A 25,565-nucleotide genomic window follows, 5' to 3' on the forward strand; every position below is an offset into this window, starting at 1 on the left:
ATAAACCAAAAGAATATGGCTGCACAGATATCAGAATCTGATCAGATAAAACAGTTTAGGGAATTCCTGGGAACCTACAATAAACTTACAGAAACCTGCTTTTTGGACTGTGTGAAAGACTTCACAACAAGAGAAGTAAAACCTGAAGAGATCACCTGTTCGGAACATTGCTTACAGAAATATTTAGAAATACCACAAAGAATATCCGACATTTCAGGAATACCATATTCAGCAGAATGAGGCCCTGGCAGCCAAAGCGGGACTTCTTGGCCAGCCCCGATAGAGAAGTCCCAATGGCTGAGCTCTGGGCGGAGGCTGCCACGGCTGTTCCACTGGGAAAGAGGACTCATCAGGCGGAATTCCCTGGAAGTGGTGGGCACCATGTTGAACCACCTGTCATGACTCTTTGGCAAATGGAAACCACTGGAAAAACAAAATTGCTGCTCACCAGGAATAATCAAAATAGAGGATCTTATTGTTCAGTGAAAATAATAAGGTGCGACATTAAGGTTGAGGCCTTAAGATTCAGTAGCTTGGTAACTTAATTAGAAAAATAAGCCACTGTTTCTTCAACTGTGACTGTTAATTTTAAAGCAAGATATGTATTCAATCATGTAAAAGAAAAACATTACTGAAAATGAAATAAATGGGAATATCACTGGAAAAAAAAAGTGATTTAAGCAGAGTGCCTGAGGTTACCAGGGCAACTGCTGATTATTATTGAGTAACTCCAGCGTATCTTCATAAAGGTCAGAAGTGAAGACTTTTCCATTATATATTTCTTTAAAACAGAGCTTTTAAAGGGAACTGGGTAGAAATCAGATGAAGATCAAATGAAAGAAAAGTATATATGTATATCTCAAAATAAATGAACTACTTAAACTTCACAATGTTGGCTGGGGGCTGTGGGAGAAGTACATGAGTAGCTGTTCAATGCTAAAATTTACTTTGTGGTTTCCTAAGTTAGGGCTTCCCAGTTTTAGTAAGAAATCTGAAATAATCCAGAGGCAAGAGTGTAATACGATCCACTGTACTTAGTTAGGATGGAGGGGGGTGGAGAGAAAGCTGTTAATCAAGTCTGCAACAGATTTCCTCTGCTGGATCAAGTTATACTTACTAAACTTACCTGGAGCCCTGAAGCCTGGGACAAGCCAGCCTGGAGAGCAGTCAGATGGCCAATGAAAGGATGATTCAATGGCTCTCATTTCATTTACAACACATCCAAAATAATACTTTCTTTCTTGGTATAGGCTTTATTCTTCAATCGAAAAACATCATACTTAGATCTCTAGCTACTGAGGATATAAACATTTTTAAATGTTAAAAAAGGAATTTTTTCTCACAAAAACAAAATCTATATAGCTTGACAAGAATGAAAGAATGAATGGTGATTTCAAAACTAAGTGCATCTATTGTAAATGGAGTTTGGGTAGGTGAACAATCAGTGCAGCACATGTGAAAGATCCCCACATTGTGACAGGCAATCATCGAAAGGAAAACTTGCTGTTCCTTCTTTCATAGACCCTGTGCCATCTGCCTCCTCCAGAGACAACTACAGATTCGTTCCCCTGTATCTTTCTAGGAATATTTCAGACATGTACACAACTTATCTGTGTCTATAGCCCTGGAGTCCTATCTAAATAGTATTACATACTGCCCACAAATGCTTTTCAAGTCCAGTTGCATGTCAAAATCACTCAGAAAGCTTAAAACCCAAACCCAGGCCCCACTCAGGTCAATTCCCAGGAGAAAGCCTAGGAGCTGTAGTTTTTACTTTAGGCTCCCCAAGTGATGCTTATGTGCAGACTGGCTGGAGAGCCACAGTTGCACAGTGCCCTGCATCTGCCTTTCTCCCCTTAATGGGCCTTGGAAGGTTACTGTAGAATGGCACATATGTCTCACCTCTGCTGTCCTGGCTGGCACTCTGCTCTTGGTTTTTTTAAGCAGTCCTTTACTGATGGTTATCCCTGCTGTTTCCATTGCCACTGTGCTGAACAGCATTACTTGCCTTTCCAGGTGCATTCTCCATCCTGCCCTTCTCTCAAGAGCTAACTAGCACAGATTACAGTAAAAGGATTTCCATACATTCTGAATTCCTGTCGGTTTCACCAATGGGAAGCACTAGCAGATTAGCAGGAAAGGAAGGAGAAGATGAAGGCATCTACTCCATTTCTTTGAGGTTACTTCCATCTAGCAACCAAGTGACCACCTCGTGGCCAAGAGTCACTGCATCTGTCAGGGTACTGACAATCCAACTTTTGCCACTTCTAGATTTTGGTATCATTTCTGTTCACATCTCTTTAGCCTAAGGGTAGTGATTGACTGGTGGCTACTAGCCCTGGTATACTGTATTATGTCTTATGATTCAACTGCATCAATTCTTTTGTAAAAAAAAACAAAACAAAAAACCTCTCCTTGAAACAGGCTGTTTTGATTGTGCTGATGTTTTTCTTAGGCTCCTAATACATCATCCTTGGATGAACATCCCATCCATGCCTTTATTTGTGGACAGTATCTGCCCCCCACTTCATCTCCCTTTCTGAAGACATGGTTTCTCCAGCATAGGGAAACTAGAGAATATAAGGTAGTCTAGGAGTAGGCAGCTATCTCATCCTTTTTCTTAGCATTTTTGACAACAGCTAAGGAAGAGCCCCATCACTAGCTGTGATGGTTGATCTTGACTGTCAAAGAGATTGGGTTGAGAAATGCCTAGGAAGTTAGTAAAGCACATTCAGTGTGTGTGTCTGTGAGGGTGTTTCCAGGGATAACTGGCATGTGTGCCAGCAAACGAAGGGAGGAGACCACCCTCTGGGGGAGTGGCACGATCAACCGGGTTGGATCCTGGAGCCTACAAAAGTGCAGCAAGCCCATCATCTCATGCTCTTCTGCCTCCTCTCCATCACGAGGGGAGCTGCTTTGCTAAAACAAATGTTTCCTGCCACGGTGATCTGCCTCACCATGGCCCCAGGAGCAATGGAGTCAATGACTATGGCTTGCAGCCTCTGAAACCATCATAAAAAATGTCTTTACTCCTTTAAGTTATTTTTCTCGGGTTTTTTGTCACAGCATCAGAAAAGCTGACTAACGCACCAGCTGTCTTTGATTTGTAAACAATCCTGGAAAAAATAGCGAAACAATGTCTTGGTGAGAAACACACTGCTTTTTTGAGAAGGAAGTTGACAGACACTGGAAGAGGATCTGCAGCAGAGAGCGAATACAGTGAATGACTAAGATGCAGAATTTCAGAATGGCTTTCCTTCAGAAACTGTTTTCCTTTTTGCCATAATGTCAGTCAAATTAACACAAAGTCAGAGGATACAGAGGAATTCCTGAGGCTAAATTATTCCCCAGTGAAGATTGGAGAATGCAATTAGTTTCTAGCCTAATTAGTGTACTTTCAGTTGGCTCCACCCAATGCAGAAACAATAGGGTAGGTGGCTTGACAAGGCTTCCTACGGTAAACACTGATGTCTTTGACTATTCAAACAACTTGAAATCTGTCTTGTAATTGAGTGCATTCATCGATTCTGGTGTATTTTATTATTTATAGTTAATTCAGTTTTAGGCATATTAATTATTTTTAAAAATTATAATCATAACTTTTAAATCTGAGTTGCTTTTTGTCACATCAGGATCAAACAAAATAAATACTGAGCAACCATCTACTGTCAGGACTGGGGGAAAAAAATCAACACTGAGGGTTTATTCATTTGTGGGGCAATCTAAGCAAATGGTATAAAAATAAAGTCATATGTTCTGTGAAACGCATTGTTACATTATTTCATCATTGTGTGAACATATAGAGTATAATTACACAAATAAAGACAGCTACAATGTCACTAGGTGCTATAATTCTATGGAAATGAAGTTGAATACAGTTAATTTTTATTGACCAAAATATGGGTTCTTGGCACATGACCAAAAGAAATAAAAACTTAAAGTGGTCTACTTTCAGGATAAGGTCTTTAACTCTGAGTGAAAATCTATTAGCTTGAGGGCATGACTGAAGCCATGCATCTGAGAGGTCCCTCAACAAAGGTGGGAGGATACATAGTCAAAAGTATGGAATTCACTATGCTAACTCTGACTGGAAAAGCACTGGCAGTTAAGAAGTTACCCTTAACTTCTTACATCTGTAATCCCAGCACTCAGAGGCTGAGGCAGGAAGATGATCACGAGTTCCAGGCTAGCCTGGGCTACTCAGTGAGTTCAAGGCCAGCCTAAACTACACAGTGAGACCCTGTCTCAAAAAAAAAAAAAAAAAAAGAGTTACCCATGTAGCTTAATCATTTGCTTTTAAAACTCCCAAAATATTCAGAGGGGGCAGGTAAGGGTATAGGCACCCATCAAGGAGACTGTGCTCCCCGGAGTATTCAAGCCAATGAAGAAAGAGGGAAGGGAACTACTTGCTAGGAGTTAAACTGCTTAGTGTAACCACTCTGGGGTGGGCTTGTCTGTCTGTTAAACTGCCACCCATTCTTGCTAGATCGAGAAATAAAGTCTTGCTTTTGCTGCACTCTCCCCAACCTCAGTCTGATCTGTCCATTGCACCTGATCAAATATGAGGGGGGCTTATTACAGACACTTGTAGTAGGACCCCATTTTTATTTACTGTTTACTCTGAACCAGACCATGTACTAAGTGTTATGAAGGTGTTGTCTCATATACCCTGAAAGCAATCTTGAAAGTAGATATTCTTCTTACCATTACCAATTCACAGAAAAGGTTTTACTCAGAGAAGGCAAATAACTTGTCCAAGTTTACTGTTAGGAAATGGCAGCGGCAAGGCTTGACCCTGTTAATCAAGAACATATTGAACCTTGTCCAACCTAGCTCTGGCCTGACCAGTGCCCCCTGTGGCCTGCCTTTTCCTGCATCAGTTTGGAAAATATTGACTTAAAAATCTCTAACCTATGTTCACGTTGATGCAGATCCACTACTTTCAGGATCACATACCCTTGAAAGCTGTTCTCCTATCAATACGCACTAGCATCCTGTTCTTTTGTTACATACACACAGTGGATGCTGAATGAAGATATCTGTTGTCTTAGCTAATGCATCCACCCCCTCTTGATTTGTGGCCAAAAGGCATGTGTCTGCAAAGGAGATGGTTTGGTTTCCTTGGGGAATCTAAGAGTGCGGCACTAGTAAGCTAATTGGGTTCCTCTGAGAAGCAAACCCAGCCCTCCTCAGCCACATTAGCTGTGACCAGGGGCAGAGCTCTAGGAAGCACTACCACTGTCATCCCAGCATGGACAATCATGGTGCTGCTTCTGACCCTGAGAGCTTCAATGAGGTAAGTCTTGATTTTATTCTTGCTGAAGTCCATTGAGCCAACACACTAAACCACTATGGCTCTCAGATTTTAGCACAGACCAAAATCACCTGCAGAGTTTGGAAAAACAGATCACTGGGCCCTGCCTCCAGACCTGCTATTCCAGTGAGGGGCTGGAAGAGGATCTGAACATCCATTGAGGTGATGTCCATGACCTTGTCTAGAACCACTGCATCGAAGACTGTGCCCTGGAAGGCCAGCGCAACAGAGACCAAATGAAGCCTCAGAAAAATGCAAACAACCCTTTCCAGACCCTTAGAACAGAGAATCGGTTAAAAACACGATCCCAAAGCTGTTTCCAACTAGGAATGCTTTCCTCGCTAAGTAAACAGTTGCCTCCTAGATTCACTAAAAATGTTTAAAAAGCAGTGTTTTAACTTTAATGTAATTTTAATATACCAAATTTAAAATCTGAATCCATCAATAAGACCCCCCAATTCATATTAACTCTAAGTGAGAAAAATAGCACCATCAAGTTCCTTCAAAGTTCCTTACAGGAATAGTAGTGCTGAAAGGCATGCAAAATCTTAAGGCTATTTCCTTCCCTAAAGTGTCTACCAAAAAATTTCAGATTTAAATCGTCTAACACCTACGTGCACATATAAAACAAAGTGCCATAAGGCATTTGAGGACAGCTAAATTCAGAATGAAATTCATTCATTTATAACTGTAATTAAACCTCAAGGCTTTAAAAATGTGTTATATGTCATGGCAAATTTGAGAAATTGTTTTAGATTATTTATTAAGATTAATAAGTTTACAGAAAAAAAACCCTTTATAAGATTTTAATTTGTAAAGGGAAAAAGAAAAGAACATGTGTAAGAGAGAACATTTTTCCATTTGTGCTGGAAAACGGATGTGGCCAGGCGTTAAAATGTGACCCAACCTCCACCTTAATCCGTCTGCTGTAGAGACCTGGTGCCAATGATATTCCAGGTGCCTGGGAAAGAAATCCTACTGGCTCGTGGGTTTTGAGGGCTGCCTGAAACAGACTGCATATTTTTTAAAAATAAAGAACTGCTAATAACCAAACACATTTACCCCATAAAAATTAGATGGTGCATTGGCCAGGAATCTCCACCCTCAACCAAGTGAAGCGCAGCTGGGCTTCTGATTGGTGAGTGAGATCTTGTCTAGGAAAAGGGAAATGTCGACTGAGGCCACTTACAAAGATGATGATGAGGCACATCAGTAACAGTCTCTGAAAATGCCAAGGGAATGTTACTTGGGGGAACTGTAGCCTTCCCAGCCCCCATAACCTGAGGTGATGGAGGGTGGGTCTGGGGCACACCCAAGGAACCACAGCGTCAGTAAGCTGAGATCAACAGGGTCACCATGAGGAGGAGCAAGAAAAGCCAAACAATTCCCACAGAAAACGATTATGCTCTCAAGTTATTTCCAAGTTTGCAGGCAAAACAATCTGAAGAGACCTTTTCTACTTGCAGGTCGGTGAGCAGCAGAATCCTCAATCTAACATGAAGATCCTCCTTCACACCCAGCTGATCTAACCATGGAGGAAAACTTCTCTCAAAGGCCCAAATTCCAAAGAATGAGCACAACAAATAACAAAAGACAACCAAAAACAAAACAAAACAAAAAAGACTGAACAGAAAACCACAAACCCAAATCAAAACCAAAACTTTCTGAAATGAGAGAGAACCCCCCCCCCCCCCAATACATACACAATTTCAGGAAAATCACAGTTGCCCGTTTGGGTGTAACTCTTTTGGCAGGCAACAGTGTTGGGATGATAAAGTGACTTTTTTGAATAAAGTGTCATAAATGATCACTTATCTAATGCATATTATTCATTTTGTGATTCATTTTGTGCCACTAAGTAACAGCCATGCACACAGCTAGCTCATCAGGTACCTGTGGGATAAGGAAATTTCCAAATTTTCCAGGAACAGGCATGCCTACCCCAGCTGGCCTGGGACAGAGGCAGAGCAGCACCTGCCTCTGCAGGAACAGTTCCTTGGCAGCAACAGACAGTTCCCCTCTCACAGAGGAGGAAGGGAGCTGGTGGGAGGGAGTGGAGCAAACAGCTGAGACACTTCTCCACAAAGGCAAAGTGCATACCAGGGCTGAGGGGCTAGAGAAAGAGAAAGGATAGTTTGTACAAGGAGCTCTGCAAAATAACTGCCACCATTCATAAGTGTTAAACATGTGAATGAGATACAAAGGATGACCTCACTGAATGTTGACCCCACTTTCTGAGGAGGGTCTGACTACCGTATTTTACAGATAAGGAAACTCAAGGGCAGAGAGCTACACCAACTTCCTTCCCTCCCTTCAGACCTCTCTCTCCTTGGTTCTACCTTAGTTTTCTCCACAGAACTTCTCACCATCTGATACATTAGACACAGATTTTTCTTCTATCTCCAAAAGCATGTAAACCCTGACAGCAGAAACTCTCAATGTATTTATTTTCTTTCAGTACTGGAGATTGTATGCAGACCCTCATAGATGCTTTGCATGTGCTCTACCAATGAGCTACATCCCAACCCCTCTGATTTTTTTTTTAATTGCTGTATCTTCAACACTCAGAACAACATCTGGCCCACAATAGGTATTCAACTGATATCTGAACAAATATTAACTAAATAAGCAGAAGATAAGTAAAATTTTAGAGACATTTCTCTAGGGAAGTATCGTCCAAATTTCATCAGAGAACAGCTGAATCAAACTCAGAGGGAGCCAGAAATGCTTCAGAGAAACAACTCCCCTGGAAGCAGGCCTTGTTTATCTTCTGAATTCCAGTGAGCAGCTCTTGAACTGCTCACTAGCCACTAAGATGGGCGAGAACAGTGGACTCTGGCAGAACCTGCAGGCGTGTGGCATGTGCACATCTTTTAGGTCACCAGAAATAACTTGGAAATGTACGTGTGTATATGTGTGTTAAGGGGAAGTGATGAAAAAAATCAGTCTAATGTACTAGGCTACCAAGCAGTTGTTATTTTTTAGGTGTGGGTATTACATAGGGAGAACTCAGAGGTTGGGTTCCACCAGTACGCATTCCCAGCCCTCTCAGCCTGCTTTCCTCTTAACAAGCCCCTCCACCCCTACCTCAGCTGCCTGAAAAAAGCATCTTCCTCCCGGAAGTTTCTACTTTTGGGGAATTACTGGAGGATGTAATGTCCCTGGTGGGACATCCCCAGACTTCTTTCCCAGCATTTGTTGAGTTCATCCTTCAAAATTCAGTATCTTGCAGAAAAGATTCAGCATGATGCCAGTTCTATTGGTCATTGTGGAAGGAAAGGGGAACTTTTACTTCTGGAGCCTTTTGTAAGCACCCATTGAACAACCTCCACTCTTGCAGATGGGTCAGCCCCATTTCTTCCACCCCAGGCAGTGGGGGGTGGGTGTGTTCAAAGCCAAGGACTTCTATTATCAGTCAGTCCCTGTTGGTGCCAGGATTAAAACCTAGGGTTTCCTGCTTTTCATTCCAATGCTTGAGCTAACTTTCTTGTTTGCCTCAGCCATTAGCTAGGGATTTTGTTTTGTTTCTTAATTTCTTAGACTCTCAGACATGAGTCATTTTCTTTCAAAGAAGATTCTGAAAACTGAAAGGCGAGTTCCCATGTGGGTCTATACTACAGTGAGAACTTCCCATACCTTTCTGTCCCACCCAAGAAGTTCAGTCCCTTCCCCTGGAAATTGTCCATGACTCCCAGATCACAAAATCACAGGCCTTGTATTGTTTTAACTATTGCTGTGTATTAAACCACTCTAGGTAGTGTATTATTTACCATGAATCTATGGACTGGTTGGGCAGCTTTTCTGTGGGTCTTGCCTGGATTAACTCATGGCTGCATTCAACTGATGGGTGCCCAAGGGCTAGACTTGGCTGAGACTGCTGGGATTCCCTCTCCAGGAAGCTAGAAAAGGCTTCTGTACCTGGCGGCTGGGTTCCATGGGTCAAGAGAGGAAACTGCAAAGCATCGTGCTCGGGCCTGGCACATTGCATGATGACACTCCTATCACATTCTACTGGCTAAATCAAGTCCGAGGGTGAAGGCCAGCCTAGATTCAAGGGCTCTAGCTCTTAATGGGAGGGGCTGCAAAGATTCTGGCCTTATTTAATCTACTGCAGTACTGCAGGGAGAAAATCCAAAGGAGTAACACAAGCCAATGAGACAGGGTGGGGACTGGACATCCTCTCCTACCAAGTAACACATAGCTTTCATGTAGCTGAATCTTCTACCTTTCAAAAAGAGCTGGACATCTAGACTTTAAAAATACATTAGTAACTTTATTTTTTACAGCAGTTTTGGTTTTACAGAAAAATTATGCAAAACAAGTTTCCTCCTCTCTCACCTTCTAACTTTCCCCAATTATTAATATCTTGGATTAGTATGGTGCATTTATTACAACTGATGAACCAATATTGATATATTATTATTAACTAAAGACCATAGTTTACATTAGGTTTCACTGTTTGTGTTCTATAGTTTTACTGGTTTTAACAAAGTCATAATTTCATGTACCCACCATGCAGCATAGTTTCACAGCCTTAAAAAATTCCTGCATCCTACATGTTCATCTCTTTTCCTTGGCAGCCACTGATCATTTTATTAAACCAAGTTTATTTCTTCAGTCATTTAGTTGGTATCATATTATATTCTTTCCAGATTGATTTCTTTTACTTAGCAATATGAATTCAAGTTTTCTCCATGTTTTTTCATGGTTTGATAGTTCGCTTCTTCTTAATGATAAATAACATTCCATTGTCTGGATACACCACAGTTTACCTTCTCCCATCTACTGATGGACATATTGATTGCTTCCAAGTTTTGGTAATTACAAATAAAGTTAACCAAAAGATCTATGTGGATGTTTGTCATAAGTTTTGTTTGCCATAAGTTTTCAATTTGTTTGGGTAAATATCAAGGAGCACAACTACTGGATCAGATGGTAAAAGTATGTTGAATTTTTGTAAGAAAAAAACTAAATTGTCTTCTAAAGTGACTATACCACTTTGCAACTTTGCATTTCCACCAGCAGTGAGTGAGAGGGTGGCTGCATATCCTTGCCAACATTTGATATTGTCAGTGTTCTGGGATTTTGGCCATTCTAATAGCAGTGTGGTAGTATCTCATATTGTTTTAATTTTCATTTCTCTGGTGACATGTGATGTGGAACATCTTTTCACATGCTTCTTTGCCATGTAAATCTCTTCAGTGAGATATCTATTCAGATTTCTTGCTCATTTTTTAAGTATATTATTGCTTTACTTAATGTTAAGAAGAGTTCTTTGTACATCTTGGATATGGGTCCTTTATCAGATATGTGTTTTACAAATATTTTCCCCTAGGCTGTGGTTTATCATTTTATTAACTTAACAATTTCTTTCACAGGGTAGAAGTTTTTAATTTAAGTGATATCCAACTTAACAGTTTTTTTGTTTCACAGATTATGCTTTTGGTGTTGTATCTAAAAAGTTATCACACCCATGGTCACCTGGGTTTTATCCTACATAATCTTCTACAGTTTTAATAATTTTGAATTTTACATTTAAACCTATGATTCATTTGGAGTTAATTTTGGTGAAAAGTATATGGTCCATGTCTGGGTTCATGTTTTCGCATGTGAATGTCCAGTTGTTTCAGCATGAAATGTGGATTTTTATATGAAGTCTCCTGACTTTAAAGATGAGTTCAAGTTTTGTTTTTGTTTTTTGATAGTAATGGTAGGGGAAAAACTATAGCTCCCTCCCCCAATACACATGTCTCTGGGATTTTTTATCTATGCTGGGTCATTTCTACCTCTTGTTCCCTTACCTAGAATGCTCTTCACTCACCGATCTAAATCTTCACTAACACTCACCTCACACTTCATCTGCCTCACCTTGCCCAGTTCTCTGACCTGGTGCATGTACTCACAGATATTCCATTAGTACTGAACTCTGAAGACACCATTGAATTATGAGACCCATTTAGCACTGTTTTGTGTCACTGTCTTTCCACAGCTAGATTATAAACTCAGGGAGGGCAGGAATTTTCTTTTTCTATTTTACCCAAGGTAGCTTAGCACAGATTAAGGCACAAAAGATATTCAGCAAGACTTGTTGGGAATTTCAGATCATATGGACGTTGATCCCGGCTCACTAACTGTCCCTTGATCTTTAGGAGCAATAGCTACTCCAGGAGTCTAGATAAGAACCTGCCAAAGAATTAAACACAGCAGCCATGCCATAGCATGGGTAGAATGGCAGCATCTCTAATTCTGATGCCTGATTTAGTTTTATATTCATGCAAACAAAAGAGCCCTGATCTCGTGAAATAGTGGTGGTGAACCTATGACATGTATGCTAAAGCAGGCTATTTCTATCATTAAAAGCTCTAAAAGGTTCACCATCACTGTCCTAAAAGAATTATGAAAAGACTTACTAATGATACAGCAAAGTATCATGAGCAGCAAATTTCTTTCCTCATGAAAAATAATGAACAAAATAAAAAGGATAAGTAGTTTCCTGGTGACTGGTTTTTTACTTTATGCCTAATTAATAGCTAATGGTAGCCCTCTACTCTATGCCTTTGCTTTTTGTTTCCATCAAGTATTCCCATTTAAGGATCTCTGAACACCTCAAACTGAACATTGGTGTAGAAAATGAAGGGATTTAGGACTAAGGTCTTGCTTGGTATGACTGAGCCTGGCATAATTATCACCATGGCATAATGCACTCTCAGGCTTCTCAGGATTAATTTTCTCAGGGAAGGTACTAGGAGTTCTATTTTGTCAGGACTGCCTAACTCCCATTCATGGTCCACCAGGCAAATCTCAGGCAAGAAACACTGGGGAGGATGAAACCCAGAAAAATGCCTTGGATTTTAGAAATGGCCACAGAACCTGTTTGCAAAAGGCTTTGGCATGTGCCTCACTCAAGGGCAAGGCAATTGCTGGTTCCAGTTCTGGTACCACCATTGCTTCTACCTCATGGTAGAAGCCTTCCTGACCTTAAGACTCACAGGTATCAGTCAGACTCACTCAGCTTGAGGATAGCAGTATTGTTGGAAGCACACCCACACTCTGCCTACGACCCTCCTCCAAAGACAAACAAGTAGAACTATTCCCATCCTCACCCTCCATTCTTGGGAAATCCCCCCAAATTTGTCCTGGGTGAAGTGGGCAGTTGCCCTCAGTATGATATGGCTACTCAAAAAATAAAAAATTCAAGGCTTCTCCTCCAGGACCTGTTTAAAAGACATATCCCCCCTGCCCCGCCCTCACTTAGCTACCCAAACAACCTCTTGGAACACACTGTTCTCAGCAGTGACTCAGGGGCTCACAGCAACCAGCAGCTAAAAACAGATATTAAAGACCACTAGTTGGTATTGGTTGGCTAAAATCAGGGAATATGAAGCAGCGTGGTCTAGAAGTTCAACTCTGCTCATGCTGAGTAACAAATAACTTTAGCAACTGCTGGGTACAAAGACTTAAATCAAATGGAGGGGGTAAAAAAGAATCTCCTTGAAGTCCAGGAAAGCAGGTATAAAAGAACCTGAAAAAGCATTTGTCAAGGCCAGGAGGCCCTGTAGGCAAATCTGGTAATGAAAAACAAGAACAGACTTACTGCCCACAAGCTGGACAAACCCAAATATTCTGAGCTTTGGTGAGCTACAACATTATCCACCAAATACTGGGCAAGTGATCAAACTTCCTGAATGCTGGTACAATTTAAAAACTGCCAAGAACTAAAAGGAGATCTGATTTCCTCAGTTTAAGATTTCATCTTACATCGTAGCTACATTTTCATTATAAGTACATCTTACATACATTTTGGGGTATTTTTCCTCCCAAGCATTTAATATCCCTTAGCCTGTTATAAGGCAAAAATTATTAGACTCATTTCACAGATACATAAATACTATATCCTAAAGAGATGGAACAGCATGGCACTAGCATACAACCATAGCATACAGAAGAGCAGGGAAAGGCTGCTGCCCTCCTGGTATCTTATCTGCATGCTGGTGTCTCATCAAGTGCAACAACTGCCTGAAGACAGTCTGTGGCTGGGCCTCAAACTATTTTCACTAGAGAAATGCAAAGTCAACATGGTTTTTCCTGACTCTTCTATAGCTGTAGCCTGAGTCCAGTTGTTCTGGTCATGGCCTCACATTCATTTGGAAAGGCTCTAGCTGACAAGATTTATTCTGTGGCCTGAAGAAGCACGCTAAGCAATGTAGACTGGAGCCACAAGGGAGAACTTTCTGGCCCTTTTAGAATAGTTTCTGAAGGGGCACTGGACAACCAGTCCCATAAAATGCCTATTTTGACTATGGGTTCTCAGGGTCCAAAATGAAGAAACAAGAGCCCTTTTAAAGTCTCTAGTGAGAGATCATAGTCACACTAAGGTTTGAGAATGCAAAGATACAAAGGGCAACTGGAACTATCTTTATGAAAGGAGGCACAGAGGTAGCAATGAACATTCCTAATACACACATTAACGAGTTCAACAGACTTGGCTACTGATCTACTAAGCTGCCACAGTCCCTGGTATTTGGGAAACTAAAAGAAATTGCTTTTCATGCCCAGCAGCCAGCCCAGGCAGTAGCCATCACCAAAGCCATCTCAGCGGGACAGTAAATCAAAGGTGACCAAGACCACGAAGCAGCATGTTAGCAACAGTGACTCTCCTTGGGGATGATGATGCTTAAAAATTCCACAGCAAGCCAGCCAAGATCCATGTTTGGAGAGAAGTTTAAATCACAGTCATGGGACAATGGCTCAAGGTCAGATGGACCCAGAGAGTAGATTCTTGCAGAATGGTCAACAGAGACGCAAGGCAGTTGGACATCATACTTACAGTGAGTTGGGCCGGGTGGGTTTGACCACATCCAGGTTTGGATCACTGGAGTTCATATTGGGCTGTAAGCTGCTGCTGGAATTAAGGATGCTGTTTGCATTTGATGAGACAGATTCCAGACTGGAGTTGATGATGCTATTCCTTTGTTCCTCTGCAGGAGAAAAGACCACAAGCCCTGTATTAATATTGCATAGGGATAGCTTGTTCCTATGTATACAAAATTTATAAATAATGAGGCTTGATTGAGATTTCTAACATTTAAAAAAGACATACAAAAGAATAAAGTGGGAAACAGAGTCAAAAGGGAATAGGCAACATAAAATTTTAGGGAAAAACCTCTTCCTCATCTTGACAGGATCCACCTTCCCTGTAATATTTACCAGCCCTTTTCCTAAGAGTGGGCCTACCATTGCACCATAAGTTGTGCCATCTTTTAGTGGATGGTCACAACACAAAACAGCCTTTAGAGACCCCTTGAATTTAGCCACATTGCCTTGGTTTCTGTGACACTCATCTTTCACTATAAAAACCCTGCCTTTAATACTTTCCAGGCTATGAACTTCCTCCAACTCTATAGCACCTCACCACAGAATGTATTTGGCCATCAATTAACTTCCTTATACTCCGAGTCTAAATGCCTGACCCCACCCCAGACACATCCTTGTGTTGCCTCTAGCTTCGTGTATTTGATGTCTAACTTCATGTTAATTCTGTGACAGAACTATAAAAGCCTACCTAGTAGCCTGCATTTACAAAACAAAAAACTGAGTCCATGGTCCAAGCAGTCATATGCTGTGCTAGGAGAATCTTATGAAGGCAGGAGAGAGAAAACCTGAGTTCAAGAATCCAACCCTGATTGGGTGTGTGGCCTCAGGCAATTTCCACTTGATCTCAGATTCCTGGTTAATGAATCTACAAAACTGGGAGAAGGACAGCAGCCTAGCACAGCTTGTGGAGCTGTCAAGAGGATCAAGTGGGATCATATGCAGGAATGTGTTTTGTAAACTTTAGAATAGTGCTCAAAGAAAAGAACTTTCTGTCTCTTCTCATCTTCAAAAACTTGGAACCATACACTGAAGAAACATTCAGGGGACAATCTAGCTTAATGGCACAGGCCCCACTGTCACAGTAGAATATCATAGTCTTGTTGTATCATTCTTCAGCCCCACTCATTACAGATGTACCATACTGAAATCAATGGGTGTTCCTGGCAATTGTTTCATGTGTCAAGAAATAAATGTGGGTTAATTCTTACTGGGCCTTTTTGACAAGAGTTAGAGGTGTAGTGTATTGCTAGGAGGACAGACCAGAGTCACTGACCTGGCAATTTATAGGTTAATATTTGAACTCAGGTCTCTTCAACCAATAAAGGTGATATCATAAGAAATACTTGTCTTCTTGCACTAATCATGTCTATAAAAACAAATTATGCTTATGGAATGATATCAGAATAATCTTCACATTAAATATGCATACTCACACTACAATACCCCCTAATATCTTGGCAAATTCTTAATTCCCTGTAAAAAAAAAAAAACCCAGAGAAAATATAAAAATCCTGTGAGGCTATTGGGAGATTTCTAAACTCTATGTAGATTTTGAAAAAAAAAAACCCAAACCAGTATATCACTACAGTTATTACTGAGGTTCAGAGCTAGTCATAATTTAAGGGACTAAGTTTCAAACAGAAGCAACCAGACAGAAAAAGAAACTGTAAGAGCTATATCGTGCAGGAAGACTAACAGAGCCTGTAAACCAGAACTTGCAACTAGAAAGAGAAACAATCCTCAAAATTTATAATTAGAGGAGCACTGAGAGAATGAATATAGCACCTGTTAGTGTGAATCAGTATAAGTAAAAGTCTCCTTTGTACAAAATGTGCATCTTAAGATTCCTGAAAAACTGTGAAGAGCCTAAGTTGAACCACACAAAGGAGAGTGCAGACAGCTCTTATTTGGCCCTCAGCTGAAGACATTTTCTGCCTCATATGGGAAGAGAGGTAAATAGTTTTACTGATTCTAGTTTGTGAAGCTTGAAGAACCAACTTTGCATGAATTAATTTTTTGAATTCTCAGGAAACAGAAGAGAAAAACTATAGTTCCCATATCTCTTGTGATTATATTCACTTGTCCGTGAGAGGGTTATGATCCTACAAATCTAAAATAACACCTTGCTAAAAGTATATTCGTTTTTATAAAATGTTATCAGGACATTTCCCCCTCCCTCTTATTATTCATTAGAAAAAATAATATATGAAATGAAACTTCCTTAATTTTCATTAATTCAATTCATGTTTATTGAGAACCTAGGAAATAGCAAACAAGGTTGCCAGATATTTAAGACCTCTATATTATGTTTTTGTATTTTATTTGTAAAAATACATGAGTATTTATCAATTTGCACATATCTGTTTATTGTCAGTGGATTATGAGCAATTTAAGACAAAACCTTGAAACCAAATTTAAAATAACATTATATAAAAGTTTTACTTTATAAGAAATGTTATCATAGTTCTGATTTTAATAAAATGATTCCAAAATCTGAATTTAGATGATGTTTTAATGAAAATATCTACTGTTAGAGTACTAAAAACTGGGTAACTCGATGACCTAATGGGGAAGGCTACAGCAAAGGGAACGTAGCATGTCTGTCTGAAATAAGCCTGCAAGAGAAAAAGGGAAGCTGGTGGAAAACACGGATCTGACCTTCTATGGACTAGAAAAGTCAACGGAATAAAACAAATGTCTACACCCAAATAGAGCTTGCAGATTTCTAGTATTTCATTTACTATAGGACATTAGTATTCTTTTTTTAATAAATAAATTTTTAAGTATTCTTTCACAGATGCATAACCCATACTATAACAACAGAACAGCCAAAACAAAAGATGAGAGAAAGGAGTTATTTGTCCAAGAAAAATACACAAAAATATGTATCATAAAATTTCACAACTTTATAGTCAAGATTGTCAAATATATGCATCCGAAGAGGCAGATTTTTTTTTACTGGTATTCCTTGATGGACTATATGACAAGGAAATCAAGAAACCTGACATTCCCTGACTACAAGACTGTATGGTAGCGATAACTCTCTTCATCTGTGATCTCAGCAAATGAGAACGAGAACTCCTGGGTGGAAGATCTAAGCTGAGATGCTGACAGTCCCGACAGTGATAGAGGGAGAAGGTAAAGATTATTTCAAAGAAGAGGTGGAGAGTACAATCAGAAGCAAACCAAATGTTTTAATGGTGATGGCAAACTATAGCAAGACAAATTCTTAAGAAATAAAGAGAAAATGATTCAGTTTCGTCATTCAAAACAAGAGGATTTTTTTTTTTTGTCCTGGGGGCAAATAAGTACCTGCTCCTAACAGAGAAGCAGAAGAACAGGCAGCTCAGAGGACTTCTTTTAAATAAAAATAAACTAAATTTTTCAAATAACGGAGCTGGACTTCACTGAGTCACTGATGAATCAGTCCAACTCTGGCATCCTCATTAGAAGGTATAGGAAGGACTGATGGCAATTACATTCCTAGAGGAAAAAAATTACAGGCTAGTAGACTTCAAAGAAATACAACAACCAGTTATGAGTCAAATCAAGATCACAGTGACCAATTAAATGACAAAAAGAAAAAGAATGTCCACTACTCAGGAGTGTCTGAGACAGGCTATAGTCAGTGAGAATGCTTGGCTTTCACAAACATGTTTGTCAACACAAATATCTCTTTATCTTTATATTAGTTAAAACAAAAACAAAACAGAACATAAAACAAGAGTCCAAAAACAAGGAAATGATAAAATAAATCCCAAAACCATTATAAATATGCATCAGTAATGTGCTGGGTGCTTTTGTGAACATGTATTTTAAAGCACTGACAAACTGGATTGAACTTGGTCCTTAAGGATGCAAACTACTCAAGGGCGGGCACATATTGCCTGGCCACAAGGAATCCGTTAAAGTGACTTGGTAAGGTTAATGTTTATCATACATTTCTGGTGTCTACCCCATGCATCATAAATACCAAACTGCGCAGTTATAACATAAAAAATAAATATGAGAATAATATGCAATCATTTTTTTTTTGGTGGAACAGAAAGATGTAGTTTGATTGAGTTCTTCAGGTGCTTCAGAAAGGGACCACTAATGTCCTTGAAACAAAAGTATTGCTGAGAGTGGGCAGCATTTTTATTTTCTGAACAAATCAGGAGTGGAAAAACATGAGTATGCAACCAAATCATTGCAACTAAAAAAGGAAAACCACAGAATAATTTTGTTGATATTGTACTTGTTCTGGGAGTTGCCATGGAAATCTGGGAGCTAAGCTACTTCACTTTCCATATTTACCAAGTGACTCCTACTCACTTTAATGGCAACTCCATCACATAGGGGAGACAGGTTCTCTGTTTATCACAGAAGCCAGAGGCAAGGCCAGGAAAGCATACCACAGCCAAGCCAAACTCACACATCTTGGCAGGCCTGAGCGTGTCTGGCCCACTGAATACACAGAACTGGAGGGTAAATATGAAACACAGATCTTCAACATCACTTTGGAGGAGGTTTCCCATTGTGGATGGAAGTCTGTCAGAATTCAGGCTAGTATGTCACCGTTTCAACATACTCAAGAGTAAAGGTCAAAAAAAGAGGGAAGAAGACTGTTCTTTAACAGAAGCTCATGACGCCAGGGCCAAAAGGAGGAAACTTTTTTTTTCACATGATCAAAGGAGGAGAAAAGGGAGTTACCAGAAAGAGGTTTACAAAGACAGCTTTCTACCAAAAATAGGAAGGCACAAGCAAAATATCCAAGGCTTTCCTGAACTGTGTCTGGGAGAGAAGTGTACTTTGTTCTGCTTGTTATAAGTTTTGCAATGAAGTCTGTAATGTATCATCTTGACAAGATAGGATGATAATAGCCTGGCAGCTTAATGAATTTTGCAATAAAAAATGATGAGTGCACAGCAATTTCTGAGTTTACCATCTCTGGGTAACACCCAAGTACATGGGAAGCTTGGAAGCAGACTTTCTGAAGCATTCTTTTTTCCTATAGCTTTGTTCCTAATAATAGTGGCATGCCAAGCCACATTAAAATGTGAAGTGGTCTGATTTCATGATGACTTATCTCAGTCTCTATGATAAAAATAATCTTAAAAACCAGTTTGGATAATATGTTTGGACATATAAAAAAGTTTGGGCAATGTTTTAAAAAAATCTGAAAAAAGCAGATTAGGCAATGATGAATGGATCAAACAATGACTTGATAAGTAAAAAATATGAGCATACTGTTTTCATCATATACACAACACCTGATAACAAAACTTTTGGCTGACTGTCTTCAGCAAAACAGCCTCTGGTTCTGGTCCTATGTGGATCAAATGACTTATGTTCCTCCCAAGGCACTCGTAATAACACTTTCCTTTGCAAAAAGGAAAGAATGCCAATAAAACTGGATTCCAAAGGGAATGGGAACAGCACTGGGCAAGCCTAGGATTGAATTTATTCCCAAGAAGGAAACATGGTGGAACAATGGAGAGGCCCCAAAATACCACCACTAAAAACAAACAAACACCCCCCTCCTCCAGAAAGTTAGGAGCAAACCTTTAGCCAATGGATGAATAGGAAGTTGGCTTATCAGAGTTATACAGACACTCTAGTGCTCACAACCTAGCTCTCTTTTCTACTTGAGAACTACTTTCGAGTAGAGCGCCCTATCATTGCCTAGTATCTGAGGGAGTCCACACACAGGCTGCTTACTCAGTCCTCATTGGAAAGAAGCTATGTACTCACTTATTTTTATACCATGACTCATTGCAAAATAGACTTGAGATAGTAAATGGAAGGTACAATTAGGGAGTTTTGTTTTTAATAACTTAAAAACAAGTCAATACCTAATAAATAGGCATTCCTCTACAATTTAGATAGTATAGAAAAGCATGCACAAATATCCTGTATGAGCACTCTCTAGGTGTATTTATTTTGGCATCTAAACATTCGGTTGTTCTGCTATACACAGAAGTACATATAGACATACACACATTGTTCTTTTAACAAAGAAGAATCATATTGCACCTAATGCTGCATCATCTGCTTGTTCACTTAGTGATAATTCCAGAGACATGAGCCTTTAATTTTTTTTTTTATTTAATGGTTCATCTTTAACTTTTTCTTGACATTGGCTTTCCACACATCATTTTTTAAATTGCTACATCAACTATGTGGTTTTCAGTCACACATAGTAACCACACATAATTAAGCTAAGGGCCAAATTACACCTTCTGCAGCCTGTGTGACAATAGGACTCTATGTGGATAAACATGTCTTCTGCCAAAGCAAACAGGTGTGTCCAGAAGGCCCAGGATCTCCAGAGGCAACCTGAAAAATGGAACATGCTACAGCTCTGGCTCCTCACAGAAAGGCATTATGTAAGCCTTTAGACAGTATGAATTCCCAATCATTTTTCAACAAGGAGGACCCACATGAGAAGGCTATCATCTGAATTCTCAGTCTCTCTTTGGGCCTGGGAGAGAGTCCAGGATGCATTAACTGAACTAAAAGAATTAATCAGAGCTATAATTCCTGCAGCTAGTTAACATAATCCATGTGAAACAATGCCCAAGAATCCATTCCTACCCCCACCCCCAGCTCCGTGCAATGTAATTCAAGCTGCTGGTGAATTTGTGCTCAGGCATCAAACAGGTCCCCTCTGAAACCAGTGTTACTCTGTGTTTCCCTCACTGTGGGCCTCTCTTTTGGAATCCATGGGCTCCAAAGAAGGACTATTTCCTGAGTTAACTGTAAGGTAAAACTACAGCCTGATAATAATCATCATAATCAAAGCTAACAGCTCTTAGGTGCTTACCATGTTCTAGGCCCAGTGTCAAGTGCTTTACATGCACTGGGTCACTTAATCAGGCTAATTATTCTCTAGGGCAGCTATTATTAGTGATCGATTTTACAGATGACAACCTGAGGCACAGAAAGGGAAAGTAATATTCTCTAGACCATATAGCTAGTAGGTGATAGAGATGGCAATAAAACAACTCAGTCTGGCTGTAGAGCCTTTGTTTTCAATCACTATGCTAGGCTGTTCCAAACCCTGACAGGGAGTCACAGACATGGTCTGGTTAATGACAGGATACCAGCAACCTCTCTGTCCCTACCTTGCTGAGCTTCTCTAACTTTAGTTAGTATGGACACTGCCAGATGCTTTTAAATGTACAGATGCCTAAGTTTGAGGCAAGATCTCTTAACTCAGAATTTCCTGGGGAGGAGGTGAGGCATTTATATTTTTAATAAGGTCCCTGCAATCTGATATAGACTCAAATAGAAAAAACACTGTTCTAAGAAACTCATTTCAATATCTTGGTATAAATATTAAAAATCTGGGACAAAATCAGTTATAAATGTCACTTTGTGACCTCTTGGGAGAAGTTTAAAAGGTATAAGCTCTTGTTGCTACTTCTCTCCACTCTTTCTTGTTCTACTTTTTATAGCTGTCCTGAAAAAGTGCAGCTTGTATGTCAGTATCTCTCACTTAGACAGTAATCTCCTCTGCTACTATCCGTCTGGCAGTGCAGTTGAAAAACCTTGTTCCATCTGTTTGGAGGTGATCGCAACTCAGAGTGACTGCCTTGGCCCGGGATATTAAAGCCACAACTGAATGCATACAGCTCTTTGCACAGACAGTGCTAGATTTGGAGGGAAGGCTATCACGTGGTTGCATGCTGCCAATTTGCATATTAGGAGCCCATTCACTATAGCTCAACTGCCCCCATGGTGGCACCGGAAGCTGAGTCAGACGGCTTTTATTGCTTCTGTAACTCAGTCTATCAAGTTTTTCACTTCTGTGGCTCAAGAACAGACAAAGAGGCCTCAGGAAGATAATGTGCAGGGAGAGGAGACCAGCTGGGCAAATTCCTTCTCTGCCATTTGCTAGTTGTGTAGTTACTCAACCTCTCCAGCCTCAGCTTACCTGTCTGGAAAATGTGGATCAGAACATGCCTCTCAGGACTATTAACTGTGGGGATACAATGAGGTAATGACAGGTTTAGCAGGCCTCTTGGCATATTACAATTTAAAAAAAATTGTTATTGAATGAGCCTCAGTGTTCTTTATCAGTTGCATCCATTTATCCTTCTGCATCAACTCCCCAGCTTCTAATAAGCAGACTTCCAGCTTACTGAAAGGTTAACCTCCAGGATCATGAGAAACCATTTTCCCTTGGAAATAAGGTTGTGTCTCCAGACTTGGTCACAGTAGAAAACCCTAACAGAACCATCTCTCCTCTGGAACTACTCCACCATTGAAACCAGAAATCTGACGTATTGGTTAATAGCATAGCTTTGAGATGCACTAACTGGGTATGAAGCAACTACTTTGATGCTGGATGGCCCTGAGCATACAATTTAATATAAACTTTATTTCCTCCCAACTGGAAAAATAGGGATATTATCTGTGTCAGGTAATTTTAAAGTTTAAATGATGTTGCTTTACACAGTGCCCACCACAAGAAACCACTTGACTGAGTTATGTAGTCACATATATTAAACATAGATAAACAGAAAACCAATTTCTATGGGTGCTTGCAGAAAGGACTCTCTCACCTGCTCCATTATACACTATGGGCCTCCTTTCTATCTTTTGGGTCAGATTAGGACATTCATTTCTTTTGGTATCTTTCTCAAAATTTCTCATTTTAGAAAACTCTCCTTGACAAGCTACCAACAACTACGATATCTAGCCCACTCTTCACTGAAATAGTCAGTGGTTTCCTGATGATTTGCATGTGTTGATATGATGCTTTTTAAATTCTGTGTTCTCCCATCATTTTCATAGCTCTTTTCCATGAAGTTTTCATCTCCCAGGCCACTTCCATTTCATTCCAACCCCACGTCCACCATACACTGTCTATGGGAGAAGAAGTCATATGTTGCCTTGTAATTGACCTCAATCTCTACCCAGCACAGAGCAGGAGAAATCATGTGATGGGTCATTCTGGAAAGACACCACTGTCATCAAAAAGACAGCTTTACCTTTATGGAAAAGAAGAAAGTCATCTGAGAAGATTCTACTCATTCTCATAAAGCAGAAAATTGTGGACAGGTGACTGGGTCACACAACTGGTCTACCTACGTAGAAGGAAAAAACTTCTGGAAAATAAGACACACATTTATAACTGTTATCTAACATGCTAGACTACCTCCATGACTCTAAGACTGGACAGAGCCTACAGATTTCTCAAGGTAACCCTCAGGAGTGTCCTTTCTGAGAAAAGGAAGGAAAATGACAATTTAAAGCCATGAGTACCAGCACAAATTCACCTCTGAGAGGAAACAATGGGCTGAACTTCTGCATAGAATAGGGTCACTGGATAGAGGTGGGGTAAATGTATGTTAATGATAAACAACCAGAAACTCCAAGGGAGGTGCCCAAAGGGGCTACTTCAGAAGCTTCAGCCCCATTAAACATCTCAACTGGGGACTGCAAAGGGACTGGTCAGTGGGATGCAGGGAAAATATTAACCTGCAAGTACTTTACTAAGGAGATAAAGGAGCATAACTGGATTCAGCGGAGATCAGGCAGACAGACATAAGAGGAAATGAGCTTCTGAAAAACATGGCCTGGCAATTTTGAAGGTAGAGGAGATATATCTATGCCCATGCATGTGCCGTGTGTGAATGTGTGTGCACACTGTGCAATCCTCTAGCAGGGCATTTGCTCTGGGGCAAGAACCTGAAGAAAGGCAAGGTCACATCAGGCCTGGACAGGTGTCACAATGAGCTGCAGTGCACAGCAGGATACCGACAGATTAGTGGTGAGCATCCACTGCAACATAAACAGCCACTGACATATTCTGAACCCAATTCCAGTAAAGTAGAAGAAATGAGTTTGTCTACACTAAGAAGAAAGACTGGAGTCAGTCAAAATTAACAGTGGTAGACAAGAGAATTCTAAGTGGGATGTGGATGAACATTTGTTATTTTAATGGTTATTTTGATATACAGTAGAGAATGATACAATGAGACCGTTAAATTCATGTTTTTAGAGATTTTACATATCAGGACAAGACAAGACCATGCAGAGAAGTGGTTTGCTTTGAAATTAACTGAAGTGTATTAAACAAATTACAGGGTTGAGTTATGTAGTTGTGGCCCCAAGAGTGAGCAGAGGTTTATGTAAATGGCTGAAGACTGAGAAGCACTGAGCTAGGGGAATAAGAGGCCTTAAACTGGAGAACATCATTCTACACGAATATGCATTTTTCCCACAAATTACCTCTATAGTCTTTACCTGTACTTTAACTCCAAAGAATGCTTTGATAAAGTTTTCTTTGTCCGTGGACCAAAAGGAAGGGTGAAGTGTGTGACAACGTTACAGTGCACTGGCACCTGCTGGTCTAACAGTGATGGGTGCTCGATCACAACCTGGGAGGCACAGGTCCCATAGAACCTTCCAGTGCCTGGCCCAGTCCTCCTGGAAGCACTGACTCTACCACCCCTGCTCTGGTACTTTCTTCACAGCTCAGTATCATCCCTGATTCCAAGGAAAAAACAAAGGCGTGTTCAAAACAAACAGTAAAATACACTCATATGCTTTTATGTTTATGTATGATTATATATACATATGCTTCTCTCTGAGAAATCAGAGAAGCTAGGCCTCCGCTAACTTGTGAGCATGCGGAGACTGTGGCCTGTTCCGGGGAGTGTTTCCTAACGTTGAGAGCAGAGCCCCATTGCTTCACTGTCTGCTGTCTGCACACAGGGACACAGCAGCCCGTTCTGCAGCTTTGCCAGGTCTGCTTGTACATGTCCTCAACTTTCACTCTGCCCTGTGTGATAACATTAATCTTGAACACACATCTAATTGATTTTCTCCTCATCTCCAACCTCCCTGCATGCTCCAGAGTGTGCCTGAAGACCTGTCCAGAGGCTGCTTCTGTGCCACTCTGGCCACAAACCCAACACTATCTTAGGCTCAGGGAAATTGACTGATACTGTCTGGTCTGTCCCGATCTGCCCTGTACAGTGCTTAGTAGGAAACCTTAGGTGACCGTGGCTTTCTTGGAAACCTAAGAAGCACATCACCAGGCAGTCTGATCCCTCGTTTGCTCAACAGATGTGGGTGAGGTTAGTGCTGTTTAAATCTTCCCTGGTCTACATGGAGAGGCGTAGGCCGTGTGCAGACCATGGAGAGAACAAAGCCAGCCAGATGTCCAAGAGGAACATGGACTTTTAGGAGGAAGCCAGTGCGGGGATGGAGTCAAAACCCTAACTGCATACATATCCACTGACCTAGGAATTCTTCCAGGAATTTATCTTAAGGGAATGATCATATATATGAACAGAATTAGATACAAGAATGATAACAGATTTATTTATAAAAACAAAATTTCTGCAGCAACTCAAATGGTGCGAAATACTAAGGTGTGGCC

At 40.4% G+C, this 25,565-nt stretch overlaps 1 protein-coding gene and 1 pseudogene across 6 annotated transcripts in view; one reads left to right on the plus strand and one right to left on the minus strand.

Moving 5' to 3' along the window:
* Positions 1–25,565, minus strand: part of Arhgap26 (Rho GTPase activating protein 26) — a 466,045-nt gene that overhangs the window by 66,106 nt on the left and 374,374 nt on the right. For all 6 annotated transcript variants that reach the window (XR_002398131.2, XM_004854324.4, XM_021266145.2 and 3 more), the window contains exon 20: positions 14,142–14,292. Coding sequence is in view for 5 of the 6 variants with exons in the window: in XM_004854324.4 (XP_004854381.1) it covers positions 14,142–14,292 (151 nt within the window). In the remaining variant the exon portion in view is untranslated. The remainder of the gene's footprint in view (positions 1–14,141; positions 14,293–25,565) is intronic.
* LOC101720208 (mitochondrial import inner membrane translocase subunit Tim9 pseudogene) lies at positions 16–298 on the plus strand (annotated as a pseudogene).

The sequence above is a fragment of the Heterocephalus glaber genome, unplaced genomic scaffold (genome assembly GCF_053883595.1).
Source record: "Heterocephalus glaber isolate CG9 unplaced genomic scaffold, H.glaber_assembly_v1.0 deba00001463, whole genome shotgun sequence".
Classification (NCBI taxonomy): domain Eukaryota; kingdom Metazoa; phylum Chordata; class Mammalia; order Rodentia; family Bathyergidae; genus Heterocephalus; species Heterocephalus glaber.